Here is a 20,591-nt window from a genome sequence, read left to right on the forward strand (position 1 = left end):
TCAAGCTAACGGCTCATATAGAGATCTTAGATCTTTGGCTCAAATTCAGTCAGTCCATGAAGGCTGTATTTAATGATGGAGGAAGTAAATTTATATTGTTCTCTCTGTGTCCTCCGGGGGCTGAGTAGGAAAGCTTATTGAACTTATCTGAGACTTAGTCAAATGTATCTTTTCATAGCTAACAAATCAGAGCTAAAATGGGATTTCTGTACAGAAATTACTCTTCTATGTCATTTAGCAATAACAGTAATTTTGCAGTCTTTGATTTCATCATATGTAGGTGAGTGGCAAAACACAAAAAAGGTCAAAAATTCAGATAGCGAATATCCAGGGCAAACAAACTAAAGGATCATATCCAAAGACAGAGCCAAACAGAACCAAAACACAAGTCATACAGGGAAAGACAATAGAAAGAATGCTCAGTAGTTGCCAACAAGTAAACAATACCTTGCAATACCTAGTTATCTAAAGCTAAAGCCCGGGCGTATATACTAACTGAGATAATCACATGAGCAAAGCAAACAGGTGAAACACATCAGAATTCCAGTGACTGTGAACGCTCATAGGAGCGTGGGTGAGGACCTGAAGTCAGCTGATCAACCATAGAATTCTGGGTGATGTAGTCCGTGTGTGTGTTGTGGGAAGTAGGAAGCGTCACAGTCATGTGATCTCCCAGGTGATTGTGGGTGATCGAGTCTGTTTCCTCCTTTTCTCTCGAGACCTACATGACATTATGAACAACAGTTTATGAGCAATTCAGCCACGAATGTTACAACTAACTTCACAAGCACAGACGAACTGGTTATAACGTTCATTAAAAAGGTGTTAAAATAATGCAGACAGAATGAATTAGATCTAATTCTTTATTGTTTAAACCAGATGAGCTTTTCAAACTAAATATATAAAAATGTACTCATCAACTTAAATATGATTAGTGAAAAAAGGCTGTGTCAAATGTAGCAGAAGGAAATAGCAGCACAATAAAATTTAAATATATAAATATACATTTTACATGATATCTGTTGCACACTTTTGATGAATCCATGCATAAAAACCTCCAAAAATGTGAATGTTTGCAACTTATCTGGGGGTTAGTTCTCTTATTGTTCACTGTAGGAGGCTTAGCTGTAACATGTTAAAATTAACTCCACTGTGGGGAGGCTGTACTTTAGCCTGGCTAGCTCCCAATGTGAGTCGTTTTCATGCTTTAAAATGGTGCTACATTACAGCTGCCAAGTTGGTAAGTAAAATAACATAGATGTCATTTCTGTAGCTTGAAATTGCAGTGGCAATATGAGATGACAAGTTCCCTTCGCACTCTGCCTATTTTTATTTCAGCACATTAAGAAATTAAGCTAAGAGATATTTTACCTAGATTTTACATGTTTCTTTTTGAGGCTAATATAGCTCACAGGTGATGTACGCACCAAAGTCCACTAGTTTAGCTTCCTGCAGACTATTTGCCTAGGTTTCTTCTCATTTTATCTAGGCTATTTATGTCTTGTTATATATGAGTGTAAGAAATGCTTATAACCTGAGGCACTGGTTTCAGCAAATCCACTGTTTTGTCTCTTATATTTGGCATTTTCGTGTCTGTACTTTTCTGCTTGATGTTTTTGTGTCATTACTTGACTCATTTCTCATGTAAAGTGTAATATTAAGGATTAGCTAATGCTGCTGGATAATGACCTAAATTACACCTACTGTGTATGTAAGTATGATTAACCTATGAAGAGTCAGGCCATTATTAAACCCATATAAAACTTGTCTGGTTGTTTTTCCACACAGTTTAATTTAATTTAGTTTTGGGTTATTGTCTTACAGTCTGGAGGGATTCTTTTTGATTAGGCAGATGTTTCTGTAATAAGAATGAGCAAGTTAGTCCCAAAGGCTGCCGTCCACATGTATGCCCTCACATTACTGTTTACAAAAGAGGAAGTAGTAGACATCGCCTTAGTAGGGGTTTACCTTTATCTTAAGAACACTGTATATTGCTGTTGTTGGAACAAAAACTTGTATCTCAATTTTGGCTAGCTTCCAGTTTTTGACATAATTTGAAAAAGCCTTTACAGGATTCGACCAATAGAAATGGCCTAAAATAACTTGGAAAAAGTCTGGTTCCATCCAACTTACATTAAAACTAAAGTAACTTTCTTCCTTCTCCTGTAAAGTTACCATTTGGGAGATACAAGGTTTTGTTCCAACAGCAGCGATATGCACTATACATTTCTACAGAAGCATTACAGAGTTTGCCTTCAGTGCTCAGTGTTATTACTGTTAAGTCTACATACAATGAAGCGATCAGAGAGATTTTCTTCATCTCACTTAGACACTGAATTACTAAAAGTGGTCTTACATTTGGTTCCATTAAGGAATAGCCAAAAGCTGTGCATTCAAGTTGAATGTAATTGAGGTCTTCAACCCTGGAAAACCTCTAGCGTTAATTTAAGTTTTTTTAATTATATTCGAGTAAGTAACAAAGTAACTAGTGTTGGGCAGTCATCTGCACCAATGTTAGTGTGAAAGAACAAAACTGGTTCAACCAGTTGGTCCTTAATAGCCTAGCAACTGTAACTATGCCCAGGATACCAAAAACTTGCCAATAAGCTTTAACACATCTGAAGAACTCCCCAATTTCCCAATAGATTGGTGGAAAGAGTGAAATATTACTCATTTCTTAAACCAAAGACAGAAAGAAGATGTGTAAGATCTCAATTAATTTGTGGAAGAGCACATTATCAAACTAGAAAAGAGGAATTCCAGATTTAGAATTGTTAAACCAAACATTTTGTCACTGTTGAAGCATCAGTGCCACTATGGCGAGTGATCAACCACTCAACACTGGATTAGCCAGTCAACATGGGGCTATTTCACACACAGGGTATAGGTTCATTATCTTGACTAGTTTAGACTGTATCTTCAGCATATGATCGTAAGTGTGAAAAAGACTATGTGAGTGTAGGAGGAGAGAAAACTCTGAGATCTCAGACTACAGTTCTAGGCAGCTTCTGATTTACCCAGAAGGTCAGACCTCCCTCTAATGACTGGAAGTTAGACAAGGGAGATGAAATTGAGGAATGGGGAAGAGATGTGGTGTGAAAACATCCTTTCAGGAATTGTAATAAATAGTTTGGAACTTTTTAGGACATTAGATTGGATAGATGAGGGGTTCCAGGCAAAGTCCCACCTAGATTTCAGTTATTTCATAACTCCATTACTGCATAGTTACATATCACCTGATAACACAGTACCAATAATTTGATTAATTCTGCTTATCATTAAATTCAGCATTTATTCAAGTATTAGGTTGAATCTAAGTGAATTTTTCTGTATGTTGTATGTGTGATTTTTGTAGAATGGTAATAGTGAGGATCCAAACTGTGTGGGTATAGAGGGGGTGCTGGAGGCTTACTTCCAGAGCCTCAGAACAGTCCAGCTGTACGGGCCAACCAACTTCGCCCCGGTCATTAACCAGGTAGCACGGTAAGACATTCACACACACACACACACACACACACACACACACACACACACACACACACACACACACACACAGGGTCTTCTCTTCTGAGTTAGGATACTTTCTCTGTCTGAGGACGCTGTGCATTGTCAGTTAGCTCTTCTGACTCTTTGTTCATTTCTGATCACTCCATATACCCATCATTTATTTATAGCTGGCTCATTGCCATAGTAATATCATGTTGGGAGAGTGGAGATGGCTGTTGCATAACGGCACAGATATACCAGCTAGAAGCTTCAAGAGCTTACACACAGAGGGAAGAGGAGGAGGACAGACTTGTCAGCATTCTCTGTCGCTCTCACACACTCTGCTGTTGTTAGGTGGCAGTAGGTGAGTTTAGACTGGTTTAGACACTTAGACCACTTTTCTTATGCTCCATAGTCAGTGCTTAACTTTTACACACAAAATATAGTACTTCATGAAGGTTTGTATGTGTGTGTGTGAGAGAGAGAGAGAGGAGAGAGAGGAGGGGGGGAGGGAGGTCATCAACATGAGTCAGTGATGCTTTTGTTTGAGCTTATTTTATGCTGGGGAGACACTATGTCATAGAGGAAGTGAGATGTAATGAGGATGGACTGAGAGCTATGCAGACAGACGATGTGTGTGTGTGTGTGTGTGTGTGAGAGAGAGAGAGAGAGAGAGAGAGAGAAATTTTGCCATTTACAACTTAGTTGGTGAGAGATTTTGCCTCATGGGCACACAGTGATGCTGAGCCAATCAGACACAGTGCCAGTGGGACCCCCATACCTCATGCTATGGGGACTATTACCTACACATCTCACACACACACACACACACCTGCACACACAGCACTGACAGTCACTTACAAATGCCTCCTGTAGTAAAAGTCAACACCTGTTTATGTTCATGAATATAGTTAGCAATCATTAGCAAAACATACTTGTGCTAAAAAAAAAGACGTGCCCGAAAATTGTATCTGGTTTACAATTTACAGCCATGTGAATCCATCAGAAGAGACTAATTCTGGGAAATCCAAGATCAACAGAAAATATTTAGCAGATATCTGAATTGTTTTGTAGTTCATGCACTGAAAAAAAATGAATGCACTGAGTTTAATTTAATTAACTCCATAATTCATTGATCACTTTACTTCACAATCAGTCTTACTTTTGAAAATAATTATGTTAATTAGATATATTTTATTATTGTAGAAATGATGTACACATGTAGATCACGTAGATTTAGTGCATCACATTTTTCAGTATGAACTATTCTTTGACTACATCACTATCTCCTCCATCATTTGTGAACATAAATCAATCTGACAGTAAATTATAACAATTATAGCACCATTAGCTGTTCTTTGTAACCCAGTGGCGATTCAAGTGTAAATCATGGTGTCCGTTGTATGACCAAGGACACTTCAGGGGTCCAAAAAAAAAAAAACAAAAACATGTAAATATAGTAAAATAAAAATGACAAAGATCATGTTTTACTAGGGCAGATGATGATAGCAAGAGACATTAAAAACTCAAAAGATTGCTGAGAAATACAAAATTCTCATTTTGTTAGCTAAATTTATATATGATTGGGAATGAATGCATATGAAAGAGACTGTGGTACGTACCCGCCAATAAAGTGAGTACACGGAGAGAAAACATTATAAGCAGCTTGCAGTTTTATTACTGTTGCTTTGCTCTGTGGTGTCTGAGTCAAACTGAATGTAACATCATGCTCTGAACTACTTTCAGTTCATGAGTGGGTGGATGCATTTTAATCAGCCAGTGATGTGAAATAATGTTTGGGGTGACACCCAAGGCCAGTCAGATTTCAGTGGTCAGCCAGTGGACTGTTCACTGTGTATGTGAGGAAGCTCTGTGACAAAAATTGACATTATTATTATTATTATTATTGTTATTATTATTATTATTATTATTATTATTATTATTATTATTATTACATGCTCAGTTAGGATCAAATGATGGCTTCCATGGGTAGTGTGAGGCATATTTTGAAAGGTCAAAGTGACATTTGTACATTGTTTACGGGCCTGTGTGGTGTAATGAGGAAAGATATGATGTGCTTTACATAATTGTATGTATGTTTGTGGACCTATAGACCTCCATGCCATCTGTTTTCTCCATCTCTCTCTCAGGTCAGCGCAGGATATCACTGATGGCTCACAGTATTTCGTGCTGCTGATGATCACAGACGGCGTCATCTCAGACATGGTGCAGACCAAAGAGGCCGTTGTCAATGTGAGAAAGCCTACACTATATGTCCAGAAATCCCTTTCCAAATATACTGGGTAGAGTTCCATCGCTCCAGAGAAAACAGTTCTCAATGCTGGGGAGTTTTAAACCACCCCAGCTAATGTTTGGAGAAGCACATGATGACCATAGGCTCAGACCACAGGCTCCTCAGAGCATCAGAACTTTGTACAAGCTGTGTGCATTTGTACACTGGTTCAGTTCACTAATTAGAAGAGGTGTCTGGATACTTTTGGACGTATTGCAATAACCCACAAGAGGCTCTGTGTTACGTGGAGTGTTTAAGTCAAAATGCAAGAGATTGTGAGTGCTTTCATAAACAGTGACAGAATACATCATCACAAAGCGCTTCAATGTTTAATAAATAATTTTAGGTATTATAAATGTATTATTTGTTAATTTATTATTTGTTAATTATTAGTTAATAATTTATTTTTAAATGATTTTATTAATAGTTAATTGCAATAAAAATTAATTTTACAAGAAAAGGCTTTGTTTGCCAAGTGACATAACAGTAAAAGATTATTCCATGAACAGCACAATAGCTTTTAATGGTTTGGCATATTGATGGCACATTCAGTAGCTGTGTGCAGTCATATGTGGGCATAATGCATATTTACCATGGTTTTGAATGAATTCAGATTTTAGAGTTATATTTTAGAATCAAACTTCAGAACCAGAACTACTAGTTTAATAGCATGTAATTGTAAATCCTAAATATGTTAATATGCATGTTGCCTACTGTTAAGGGGTACTAACACGCATTAACAATACTCAGCTAAGTGTGAAATAGTAGCATCCTGTATTCTGGATAGTAATCTTCATCCTATGTCAGTTATGTATAATTGTGTTTGATTATCTTCAAGTCCCTGGGAACACTGTAAAATATTAAAAATATTTATGTGATACTGTAATTGAGTGTTATTTAAACATCCAGCAAAACTTGAATGGAAAAAAACAAGATAGAAAGATAATAAAACATGGCTTAAAAACACTGATCAGACCTCAGAACTGCCTGAGTGTAGGAAGCAGACCTAAAACCAGGGCAGTGAGGGGAGACATTGAAACAAGGACTGCATATGCAGGTTGTGTTGGAACCCAGCTAATATGTGGTATTCTTAAAGAAGGTAAGAACAGACAAATGAATGGAAGGCAGGCAGCTCGATAGCTCAGTTATACGTACTAGCTTTTGCTCATTGATAGCTTTCTTTCAGCACGATTTTTAGCAGGGGAACATAGTTTTGTTAAAGCTTTGTGGGTGGGAAAACTCACATCAGCCTTGTGTTTGGTGAGGATGCAACAAAATACATCAGCCATTTAGTGGACATTGGAAGCTCATTCGTATTACATATTTTGTACATTAACAGTTGAATGCAAATTTGAACACATCTGGTCAAATTGCATGTTTTGTTCATTTTCTAAGTGAAAATAAGTTCTATACAGGCAACTACGGAACCCTGCCGGTGACGTGTGTTCACGACTTAGTAAGGCGTGGGAACAAGATAATTAAGTCATGGCCATGACCTACTAAGGCATAGAAACAAGACCCTAATGTGTGGCCACGACTTAGTAAAGCATGATCTCGTTCCCATGCCTTACTAAGTTGTGGCCATGACTTATTATGGCTTATTCCCATGCCGTACTAGAGCCACAAATTATTTTTATTTATATGGGTTGTCACCAGCAGAACTTAAAATAAACTCAAACATATTGGAAAAAATAAAATAAAATGTCATGTTTTGCACAAGCCAGTTTTTGATTTACATTTTTTTAATCAATATTTTAAAGTCAGCAATCAAACAGCCATTGTGCATTAAAATGTGAGGAAGTGTGCTTTGTGTAGAGAAAGTTTTAACCTAATTTCACTTGGAAATTCAATATAACTTGTAATTTACAAGTTCACGTTACAATCAGGGGTGCCCAAACTTTTGATTACAACAAGACTTTATGTGATCACCAGAGCAAGATTAACCAATTCCGATAGAACACACAGTTTTAGGTTCCCTGGGGCTTTAATTGTTTTTTTTTTCTTGTGCAAATAAACTGATCATATGTCATGTTTGTATTCTCCATATTTGAAGATTCAGTTCAACTGATCTATAGCTTGCACTTGACTGTGTTGAGTTATTGTTATACGTGTGTGTGTGTGTGTGTGTGTGTGTGTGTGTGTGTGTGTGTGTGTGTGTGTGTGTGTGTGTGTGTGTGCGTGTGCTTTTCTGCAGGCCTCTGCTTTACCCATGTCCATCATCATTGTGGGTGTGGGCCCTGCTGAATTTGATGGTAAGTTTGTGGTGTGCATTTATATGTACAGTGGTGTGAAAAAGTGTTTGCCCCCTTCCTCATTTCCTGTTTTTTTGCATGTTTGTCACACTTAAGTGTTTCGGAACATCAAACCAATTTAAACAATAGTCAAGGACAACACAAGTAAACACAAAATGCAATTTGTAAATGAAGGTGTTTATTATTAAAGGAGAAAAAAAATCCAAACCATCATGGCCCTGTGTGAAAAAGTGATTGCCCCCCTCGTTAAAACATACTATAACTGTGGTTTTTAACACCTGAGTTCAATTTCTCTAGCCACACCCAGGCCTGATTATTGCCACACCTGTTCTCAATCAAGACATCACTTAAATAGGAGCTGCCTGACACAGTAAAGTCCACCAAAAGATCCTTAAAAGCTACACATCATGCCGAGATCCAAAGAAATTCAGGAACAATTGAGAAAGAAAGTAATTGAGATCTATCAGTCTGGAAAGGGTTATAAAGCCATTTCCAAAGCTTTGGGAATCCTGCGAACCACAGTGAGAGCCATTATCCACAAATGGCAAAGACATGGAACAGTGGTGAACCTTCCCAGGAGTGGACGGCCGCCCAAAATTACCCCAAGAGCGCAGCGACGACTCATGCAAGAGGTCACAAAGGACCCCACAACAACGTCCAAAGAACTGCAGGCCTCACTTGCCTCAGTTAAGGTCAGCGTTCATGCCTCCACCATCAGAAAAAGACTGGGCAAAAATGGCCTGCATGGCAGAGTTCCAAAAAGAAAACCACTGCTGAGCAAAAAGAACATTAAAGCTCGTCTCAATTTTTCCAAAACACATCTTGATGACCCCCAACACTTTTGGGAAAACATTCTGTGGACCGATGAGACAAAAGTGGAACTCTTTGGAAGGTGTGTGTCCCATTACATCTGGCGTAAAAGGAACACTGCATTTCAGAAAAAGAACATTATACCAACAGTAAAATACGGTGGTGGTAGTGTGATGGTCTGGGGCTGTTTTGCTGCGTCAGGACCTGGAAGACTTGCTGTGATAAATGGAACTATGAATTCTGCTGTCTACCAAAAGAGAATGTCCGACCATCTGTACGTGAACTCAAGCTGAAACGAACTTGGGTTCTGCAGCAGGACAATGATCCTAAACACACCAGCAAGTCCACCACTGAATGGCTGAAGAAAAACAAAATGAAGACTTTGGAGTGGCCTAGCCAAAGTCCTGACCTGAATCCTATTGAAATGTTGTGGTATGACCTTAAAAAGGCAGTTCATGCTCGAAAACCCTCTAATGTAACTGAATTAGAACAATTCTGCAAAGATGAGTGGGCCAAAATTCCTCCAGAACGCTGTAAAAGACTCATTGCAAGTTATCGCAAACACTTGGTTGCAGTTGTTGCTGCTAAGGGTGGCCCAACCAGTTATTAGGTTTAGGGGGCTATCACTTTTTCACACAGGGCCATGATGGTTTGGATTTATTTTCTCCTTTAATAATAAACACCTTCATTTACAAATTGCATTTTGTGTTTACTTGTGTTGTCCTTGACTATTGTTTAAATTTGTTTGATGTTCCGAAACACTTAAGTGTGACAAACATGCAAAAAAACAGGAAATGAGGAAGGGGGCAAACACTTTTTCACACCACTGTATGTGTGTGTATTAGAGAGATGGTGAGAGCTGCCTGCTCTGCCCTAAGGTCAGAACACACTTAATAAGCTCAACTGTATATGCAAACATGCACACCCACACATACTCACACACACACACCAACACACACACTGTCCTAGGTGATCATTACTGCCTGTGTTAGTTCTCCCGTCTCAGTTATTAAAGCTAACTTATGCAGCGCTGCCTAAAGCTTAGTATATCTCTAAGCCACACCTGCTTCCTTACCTTGCAGCTGTGCTTTAATTTGGACTATTCTCCTGAAAAATAACAAATATGGTGACTCAACCTGAAAAATTTATATAAACATTGTTTTCTTTTTTGAATATACACAAAATGATGTCTGATTGAATAATTAAAAGTAAACCTGAGTGATTTAATGGATTTAATGTTTTTAGTAACCTCATTTAAGTTACTAAATTTTCATTAATGCCACACAGTAAGATCTTAAGATAATGTATAAATAATATTTTTTTCCCCAACACTTTCTTGTATAAGCTTTCAACTGTTTTCAGTTCAAAGTTATCAGTTTTTACAAACAAGAACCAGCCACTTTATTACAGACACCTGCTTACATCTACACTCATTGTCCATTTTATCAGCTCTGCTTTACATACAGGTGCACTTTGTAGATTCTACAATTACAGACTGTCCGTAGTCCGTTGGTTTCTACATAATATGTTAGCCCCCCTTTTGCCCTGTTTTTCAATAGTGAGGACACCCACAAGACTACCACAGAGCATTATTTTGGTGGTGGATCATTCATTCAGCAATGCGACACTGAGGTGGTGGTGTGTTAGTGTGTGTTGTGCTGGTTACGAGTGGATCAGAGACACAGCAGTGCTACTGGTGTTTTTTTAACACCTCGGTGTCACTGCTGGACTGAGAATAGTCCATTAATCAAAAATATCCAGTCAACAGTGTCCTATGACCACTAATGAAGGACTAGAGGATGACCAACACAAACTGTGCAGCAACAGATGAGCTACTGTCTACAAGGCGGATCAACAAGGTAAAGTGAATAGTGAGTGAACAGTGATTAAAAACTGCAGCAGCTCTGTTGTGTCTGATCCACTCATACCAGCACAAGACATACTGAAACGCCACCAGTGTCACTGCAGTGCTGAGAATTATCCACCACCCAAATAATCTGTGCGCTGTAGTGGTCCTGTTGGGGTCCTGAATCTGATCACTGAAGAACAGGGTTAAAAGGGACTGACAAACGTGTAAAATGGTAAAATGGACAAGGTAGATGTACCCAAATAACTGTGTGTGTGTGTGTGTGTGTGTGTGTGTGTGTGTGTAAAAATGGCAAAAATTTTCAAAAGAGAAATTAATAATTAAAATTTTTGCTGTAACATATTGTGCACCAAATGATATACTAAATTATATTAACATTGTTTATCTGCATAATAATTAGGCCTATTAAGCATAATGTTTAGATTGACCAATTCCTGTCTGTCTATCTCTCTGTCCCTTGGTGACAAGTTCACTCATTTCCTGGACTACAGAACAGGCTTAAAAAACTAAATTGTGTGTGGAAACACACACACACGAAAACCACATACACACACACACACACACACACACACACAGACAGACAGACAGACAGACACACACCCACACACCCACACACACACACACAGTCTTACACAGTATCTTGGGTGATCATTATAGCCTGTGTTAGTTCCCCATCTTGGTTATTATAGCTGAATTATGCAGAGCAGCCTAAAGCTCAGTATACTCAGTACACTCTGTATCTGAATAATAACGAGCTGTAATGATGAGACTTCATTATACACACATGCATGCTATTCTGAATTATGTGTTTGAAAAGTTTGCTTACTGTCAGGCAAGGATTCAGTGAAAAGACTACTTCAGGCTAATGAGGAGTGATCACTCACTCAGGAATTTATTGTGTGAGCGTGTCTGTACTGCTTATGGCCGAATGCAATGTGTTAACTGACTGAAAAGCTGATTCATGAAAAAAGACACAAGCTTAATGTTGCTGTCATGTTGAAACTCCTTTGATTTGATGTCAGCTGCCATTTACATTGAATAAACATTTCACGACCTCCAGAAATGGTCTAAAAATCTCATTATATTGATGTTCATTAGTGATGGGAACTTCATCATTTAGAAGAAACAAGGTTTTTCTACAACAGTGAAATGCAGCAACCCCTTTAAAAGAACATTTATTGCTAAGTATCAAATATACACAGTTTTCCACTTGACCCAGATTAAATCAATCCACAATGATATCTTTGGTGTCCACATTTTGCTTCTTTAGTTTAACACTGGAGCTACGAGGCTAATGTTCCTAATAAATACTGGAAGTCAGTAGTCACCTAAACATGTTTCTATGACAACCTGTATGACAGTGCAGCTAGTGAAACTGAAAACAGCTGCTGCAGTGAAACTGAAAACAGCTGCTACAGTGAAACGGCATTAACAGTAGGTTTTTAAGCTGCAGTGTGTGTTTTACTCAGGAGTCTGAATGTGCAGTGCACGTAATGAATGTAGAGAATTTTGCTTCTTTACATTAATCCCAGTGCTGTGAGGCTAATGTTGCTAATAAATACTGGAAGTCAATAGTCACCTAAAGCTTTTCTGTAAATACATCCCCAAAACGCCACTCAGCCCACTCAGACTGGCTATAGGTCTTCATTAAGGTCACACAGACTATATGTTGTTTAAGACACAGTATGACTGAAGGACAACAAAATGTTGGAATAGTACATCATCTGTAATTTCTATGAAAACCTGTATGACAGTGCAACCATTGACACAGCAGTGAAACCACACAGAACAGTCTTGAAATAGCTGCTACAGTGAAACTGCATTAACAGTTGCAGTTTCAGTACAGCAACCAGAAATACTACTTGTTTTCCACACATTTATTTTTCACTCAGGAGTTCTTTCTCCATCATGCAGGCTTGCCAGATTCACGGTTTTCCCAATAATTCCGGTTAGTCTATAAGTGCAGTGCGGGGGGATCCCCTGCAGAATGCCATGCAACATTTACATATAATTTTTTACACATTCTTCATACACTCTTATACAGAGCAACTTACAATTTAATAATGATTACATTGGAAGGTAAATGCAGTATTAGGAGTCTTGCCAAAGGCTCTTATTGGTATAGCATGGTGTGCTTGCCGAAGGGGAGAATCAAACATCGCTCTGCCATAGGGAGGACAGCAATATCATCCACTGTTCTGCACCAACCATCACACCAACAAGTCTGCGTAACTTAATGAAGACCTCAAAACCTCAAGATTTCAGCTTTATACAAATGTGACACCACATTGTGTTCAAGCAAGAATAGACAGGTCTTTGTCATGAACACCAAACAAAACATACAACTTGATCCAAAGGTAGAGAGGAAACAATGGCTTTCTTTCTCTTATTTGAATCTGTAGCAATTTAACCTAGAATTTAGCATGAACATCTTCTTCTTTCGGCTGCTCCCTTTAGGGGTCGCCACAGCGGATAATCTGCCTCCATCTTGCCCTATCCATTGCCTCCTCTACTTTCACACCAACCATCTCCATGTCCACCTTCACTACATCCATAAACCTTCTCTGAGGTCTACCTCTTCTCCTTCTACCCGGCAGCTCCATCTCCAACATTCTTTGCCCAGTATATCCACTATTCCTCCTCAACACATGTCCAAACCATCTCAACTTGACCTCTCTGGCTTTATCTCCAAACTGATCCACCTTCACTGTCCCTCTGATCTGCTCATTTCTAATCTTGTCCATCCTTATCACTCCCAATGAAAATCTCAGCATCTTCATCTCCGCCACATCCAGCTCAGCCTCCTGTCTTTTAGACAGAGCCACAGTCTCCAAACCATACATCATAGCAGGACGCACTACTGTCTTGTAAACCTTCCCTTTCACTCTTGCTGCTATGCTTCTGTCACACATCAGCCCTGACACCCACCCACCCACTCCATCCTGCCTGCACCCTCTTCTTCACCTCTTTTCTACACTGTCCATTGCTCTGGATGGTTGACCCAAGATATTTGAAGTCATTCACCTTTACGACCTCTACTCCTTGCATCTTCACCTTTCCACCTGCCTCCCTCTCATTCACACACATGTAATCCATCTTGTCTCTACTGACCTTCATTCCTCTCCTCTCCAGTGCAAACCTCCACCTCTCCAGATTCTCTTCCACCTGCTCTCTACTCTCACCACAGATTACAATGTCATCTGCAAACATCATGGTCCATGGAGCCTCCTGCCTGACCTCTGACCTCATCTGTCAACCTGTCCATCACCATTGCAAACAAGAAGGGGCTCAAAGCTGATCCCTGATGTAACCCTACCTTCACCTTGAAACCATTTGTCACTCCAACTGCACACCTCACCACTGTCTCACTATCCTCATACATGTCCTGCACCACCCTAACCTACTTTTCAGCTACACCTGACTTCCTCATACAGTACCACAGTTCCTGTCTTGGCACCCTATCATATGCCTTCTCTAGATCCACAAAGACACAATGTAGCTCCTTCTGACCTTCTCTGTACTTCTCTACCAACACTCTCAATGCAAAAATTGCATCTGTGGTACTCTTTCTGGGCATGAAACCAAACTGCTGCTCACCACTCTCACCACCTTAACTGTAGTTTCCCAGTCCTCAGGTAGCTCCTCACTGTCCCCAAGGGCCTGTTGCAACTTTTCACTGAACTGCCTGCAACCATCCTCCTCCTTCAGCTTCCACCATCTAATCTTTGGCTCTGTCTTCACTCTCTTCCTCTTCTTTGTTTCTAATGTCATTCTTCAGTTCTAACCTAATAAAGCAAAATTTGGACTTGAAAAATAGCTTTGCTGATCAATCACATCCAGAGTAAGTGGATAATTGAGCAAATTAGATTTTTCACTGAATGATTCCTTGAACTTGATTTTTAAAATAGGATCTTGGCCAAACGGAAAACTGTGTTAATTTTGTACTAGTAGGCACAATTATGGCACAACGGCTGCTTAATTTATTTGCTTAATTTCTGACTTCATCTGAAACCAACAAAATCTATTCAGAATGCAAATACAGTTTGCATGATGCTCAGAGTGGTCTCAGTTGTCTCGCACCTCTAATTTCCTTTCTTTTGTTCCTTCATTTCGCTGTCTCTGCCTTTCTCCTCACCGTGCCCCCTGAACCCCCATCTCGGTGTCCTCAACTCCCATCTGTCGCACACCCCTTGACACCCTGCCATGCCCCTTCAGCACCTACGGTCATTAACATACACACTTGGATCTCTGGGATCGATACCTTTGCTCTCTCAGGGACACACATACATACACACAGCACATGCAGCAGAAGCGTCCTCTGCACCCCGGAGAAGCAGTGCTTAAGCCTGTGCCTCCCCCAGAGGCTCAGCTAACTGACATCTGCCTCCAGCCTACACACACACATGCACACACATACGCACTAACAGATGCTCTCCCCTCTCTCTCTCTCGCTCTCTCGCTCTCTCTCTCTCACACACACACACACACACACATACACACACACACACAAAGAATAATTGCAAATGCAAAAACAACATACAAAAGTATGAACAAGCAGACTGTCGCAATACAGCACTTTTAAAGTGAGGACTTCAATGATTGTCCACTGTTTTGATCTCAGAAGATTCTCCAAGAGTTCTTTTCTGCACAAAGAATTCCTGCCACCATTTTGAAAGGCATTCCAATTCTCAAAAGGGTTAAAGGAGGATGTTTCTAAAAGCAGGCCCTTAAAAACTTGATTTAAATGGAGGATGTAAGTGTACAAGACTGTACACTTTAAGCAGTGCAGTATCCAGGATATACTTTGATTATTTGTTACAACAGTAACCATGTTTTTGTCATGAAGAGCTGCCACCATCATCATGACATATACTTTCTGCTAATAGCTAGTAACAGCCATATGTGGTCATCTTATCATTGTCTACATTCTACTGAAACAAACAGCACTGGCCAGCATGAATTCCATGAAGTCCAGTACTGGTTTAGCTGGACACACAGCATACACACAATAGCATCAGCAAAAAAGAAACACAGGAATAGCCATGATTCGGCTAAAACAAGTGTTCATTATTGAACACATCAGCAGAAAGGGGCACATACAAACCACCAAACTCGAGGGGGAGGTCACCCACCTCCTCACACACAAAACCCACTATAACTAAATAATACAAACAACATGTACATAAACATTAAACAACATAAATAAGTCTCTTTGTTGGAGGATGCTCACTACCCTGAACTTTTGCCTGTATGATTATCTGCCTAGCCAGTAGCAGAACGCTACAGTTAGCTGGTTTCATTGGTGAACAGCATATTAACTCCCACTACTTCTGAATAGCACCAGCAATCAAATCACGACAAATGCTGTAGGGCTGCTGACTCTCACACATTGGCTGTGAGACTCACACAGTTAAGACTCATCTCACGTTCTTATGCCACACTTGTCATGTCCCACGCATTTTTATGTCTTACCTCATAATGACCTACTGATGAACCTGAGCGCTCATAAAGTTGCCTACTTCTGCTCAACGCTCTAGCTTTCACTAAACACTCTGGACGGCTAGTGGCAGTTTACTGTAATGGCAGTGAAGGAGAGCACGCTAGCTAGTCAGTCACTGCTGGTCCAAGTGTATTGTAGATCAATAATAGAGCCGGTTTCCATAGCAACAGTAAACCAGCTACAGTCATGTAACTACAGTTTACTCCTGCGTTGTGCAACCTGAACACACATCGCTTACATATCAGAGAGCAGAGAAAGCTGATTCTAAATGCATTTAATGGTTTCCTTAAGGAATCTAAAGGTGGTCCACAGGAAACTAGTGGTCTCTTTTGGAAATCATTATGCCAATTCCCAATAGAAAGCAAAACTGTTAAGTTTTCGTTCTGGTGGTTTCTAATAGTTCTAGACGAGAACTGAATAAAAATGAAAAAGTAAATAAAAGGACTTGTTCAGTGATCTAGACATGATCAGTAAACACAGATCTAAAATAAAGAGACAGAGCAGCGTTCATGACTACACACAGCATCACAGTTTACACTTCAGAATGATTGCGATTCTCTTACTAATGAGCTAAACAGGTTTTGCTAAACAGCTAGATCCGCTAAAAGCAGGCTGTTCTTATTCATTTTCACTGAGTGGCTGTTAGCTTTGAAATCCGTGCTTATCAGCTGCAACCAGCTGAGTAATTACTCAGCTGAGTAACAACTGGTTATCGATAACACTTTTTAACTGCTCTGCTTTCTATATTCTCTGTAATTGGACTGTATTCTGCCCTTATTTGAGCAGACTGACCAGAAGAGATAACAACAAATGGTCAATACTGAAAAACAAAAAAAGAAGATATGAGATTTCAGGCTTTACTCCTCTGAAGGACATGTCATTGTTCATCAAGTCACTTAACATGACAGAATAGTATTTGGGTAAATTATACAAAAAATGTATTTGTGCATATTATATTTTACTTAAAAGTAATGTTTATTTTGAAATGATATACAGTATCTGACGAAGGTGAGTACACCCCCTACATTTCTGCAAATATTGTATTATATCTTTTCATGGGACAACACTATAGAAATGAAACTTGGATATATCTTAAAGTAGTCTGTGTACAGCTTGTATAGCAGTATAGATTTACTGTCCTCTGAAAATAACTCAACACACAGCCATTAATGTCTAAATAGCTGGCAGCACAAGTGAGTACATCTCACAGTGAACAAGTTCAAATTGTGCCCAATTGTGTTGTTGTCCCTCCGTGGTGTCATGTGACTCGTTAGAGTTACAAGGTTCCAGGTGTGAATGGGGAGCAGGGCTGTTAAATTTGGGTTTTTTGGGTAGAATTCGCTCAAACTGGTCACTGGATATTCAACATGGCACCTCATGGCAGAGAGACACTCTGAGGGTGTGAGAAATAGAATTATTGCTCTCCTCAAAGATGGCCTAGGCTATAAGAAGTTAACACCCTGCTAACACCCTGAAACTGAGCTATAGCACAGTGGCCAAGGTCATACAGAGGTTTTCCAGTACATGTTCCACTCGGAACAGGCCTCACCAGGGTCGACCAAAGAAATTGAGTCAACGTGTTTGGTGTCATATCCAGAGGTTGGCTTCAAAAAATAGACGCATGAGTGCTGCCAGCATTGCTGCAGAGGTTTAAGAAGAGGAAGGTCAGCTTGTCAGTGCTTAGACCATATGCTGCACAATGCATCAACTTGGTCAGCATGCCCCTCGTCCCAGAAGGAAGCCTCTTCTGAAGCTGATGCACAAGAAATTCCGCAAAACAGTTTGCTGAAGACAAGCAGTCCAAGAATATGGATTAATGGAACTATGTCCTGTCATCTGACAAGAACAAGATAAACTTATTTGGCTCATATGGTGTTGGTGTCCAGCATGTGTGGTGGCGCACTGGTGAGGAGTATGAATATAACTGTCTCTTGTCTACAGTCAAGCATGGTGGTGGTAGCATTATGTACTGGAGCTGCAAGAGTGCTGCCGGCACTGGGGAGCTGCGGTTCTCTGAGGGGGAAAGTGAATTCCAACATGTACTGTGACATTCTGAAGCAGAGCATGATCACCCTCCCTTCAGAAACTGTGCCACATGGCAGTTTTCCAGCACGACAATGACACCAAAGACACCTCCACGGTAAAGGTGATGTACTGTATATATATCTCCAGACTTAAACCCAATTGAGCACCTGTGGGGCATCCTCAAGCGAAAGGAGGCGGAGTGCAAGGTGTCTAACATCCACCAACTCTGTGATGTCATCATGGAGGAGTGGAAGAGGATTCCAGTAGCAACCTGTGCAGCTCTGGTGAATTCCATGCCCAAGAGGGTTAAGGCAGTGCTAGATAATAATGGTGTTCACGCAAAATATTGACACTTTGAGCACAATTTGGACATGTTCACTGTGAGGTGTACTTACTTGTATTGCCAGCTATTTAGACATTAATGGCTATGTGTTGAATTATTTTCAGAGGACAGTAAATCTATACTGCTATACAGGCTGTACACAGACTCCTTTAAGTTATATCCAAATTTAATTTGTATAGTGTTGTCCCATGAAAAGGTATTAATAAAATATTTGCAGAAATGTGAGGGGTGTACTCACTTTTGTGAGATACTGTATGTGGTGTTTTTGTGGAAACAGGTCAAATTACAGCAAGGTGAAGAAATCTGACCAGTACAGTGTTTTAGTAATATTGGAGTTGGAGTTTCAGGCTGGAAAATTAAAAATGTCTGCATTGCTTCATTCATTTTGTTGACTCAAACAGCTTAAAAATTGTGTTAAACATTTCTATTTAAAGACCTTCATAACTGATAACAAAACATGCATCTTGAACTTACAATAGTGAGCATAACAAGTAGCCCTATTGCGCAAATAGGATCAATGTGCAGCTAGAACACGAAAATAATTAACTAAATAAACAATTAAGAATTCAGTCAAATAAACTAGACAGACACAGTCTATTTCTAAGTCTCTTATTCTCCAGGGTCACGCGGGGTGCTAAGGCCTATGCCAGTGGTCATTAGGAGGAAGGCAAGAAACACCCAGGGCCGACACACAGACATACACATTCATACACATGCACACTCACAACTAGGGGCAATTTAGCATCTTCAGTGTGTCTGACTGCATGTATTTGGACTATGGGAGGCAACTGGAGCACCTAGAGGAAACCCGCACAGACACAGTGCGAACATGCAAACTCAAAGGATCCTGGTCGCCTGGCCAGGGAATTGAACCCAGGCCTTTCTAACCCTTCTAACAACTAAGCACCCCTCTCCCCATATGTACTGTATATAGACAGCCATATGTCTGATGATTTTATCTTTGTCTGATTGCAAGCAATTTCATTAATTTTCATTTCATCTGCATGCTGATAGGTCATAATATTAGTAAACTGCAATCTCTTGAAACAGAAATCAACGCCAGCTTATGTTAGCTTATCTTCCCTCCTAGCAGAGCAGTCAGCTAGATAGGGTGAGAACATACTGCTTTCAAGTTTTGCAAGTATTTGAGGTGATTAATATGTTCCATTTTTAAAAGTACTATGCTGTGCACTTCCCTCAACAAGTGAGCACTTGTGATACATACATTTGTATGCAAAAGTATGAATGACCCACATCAGCTTTGTAAGTAGTGATGATTTTGCTCACATACATATGACCCATAATTAGGACTGCCCAGTTTATATCAAAATAGGAGAATTTTGGCAAATACATCAGCCATTAGGTGGACAATGGAAAGTTATTCACTGTACATAAAGTCGTATGCAAAGGTCTGAACACTCCTAATAAATGACATGTTTTGTTGATTTTCTAAGTAAAAAGAAGTTGACACGTCCCTTACGGAGAACACACTTCTGTGTGTTTTTTTTTTTATGGACATTTTAATGGACATTTTAATGCACAATTACACAAGTTATTTACTTGCTGAATTTAACATATTGGAGAAAAATACATAAAATGCAGCCTATGCAAAGGTTATGAAACATTTTATATTTTCTTTTTTCCCAATGTGTAAAATTACAAATATGTAGAATTTGTTCTCAAAAATTTGCAGATTTCTTTTCTGCAACACATCGTATTTATGTGTTCCCTGTAGAGTATGTGTTAATTTATTTTCACTCAGAAAATTTGAACAGTTGTGTTTCACACAGGACTGTATGACAGATACAAAATATGGGAGGGTGGATTAGAAGTCAGTGAGAAAACAATTGTGGAAAAGTATGCGAGGGTAACATAGTGTGTCTTCTCTTCTGCAGCTATGGAGGAGTTAGATGGTGATGATGTCAGAGTGTCCTCTAGGGGGCGCTTTGCCGAGAGAGACATTGTGCAGGTAAAGAAAGTCTCTCTTTTCCAGTGTTAACCAGCTTTACAACACA

The 20,591-nt window shown here is 39.6% G+C and overlaps 1 protein-coding gene across 1 annotated transcript in view; it reads left to right on the forward strand.

Annotated features, from left to right (window-relative positions):
* LOC108427549 (copine-9) overlaps positions 1-20,591 on the forward strand; it is a 151,319-nt gene that overhangs the window by 126,444 nt on the left and 4,284 nt on the right. The window contains exons 17-20 of the mRNA XM_017697773.2: positions 3,356-3,483; positions 5,637-5,739; positions 7,974-8,031; positions 20,472-20,545. Coding sequence (XP_017553262.1) covers positions 3,356-3,483; positions 5,637-5,739; positions 7,974-8,031; positions 20,472-20,545 — 363 coding nt within the window. The remainder of the gene's footprint in view (positions 1-3,355; positions 3,484-5,636; positions 5,740-7,973; positions 8,032-20,471; positions 20,546-20,591) is intronic.

The sequence above is a fragment of the Pygocentrus nattereri genome, chromosome 26 (assembly GCF_015220715.1).
Source record: "Pygocentrus nattereri isolate fPygNat1 chromosome 26, fPygNat1.pri, whole genome shotgun sequence".
NCBI classification, from domain to species: Eukaryota; Metazoa; Chordata; class Actinopteri; order Characiformes; family Serrasalmidae; genus Pygocentrus; species Pygocentrus nattereri.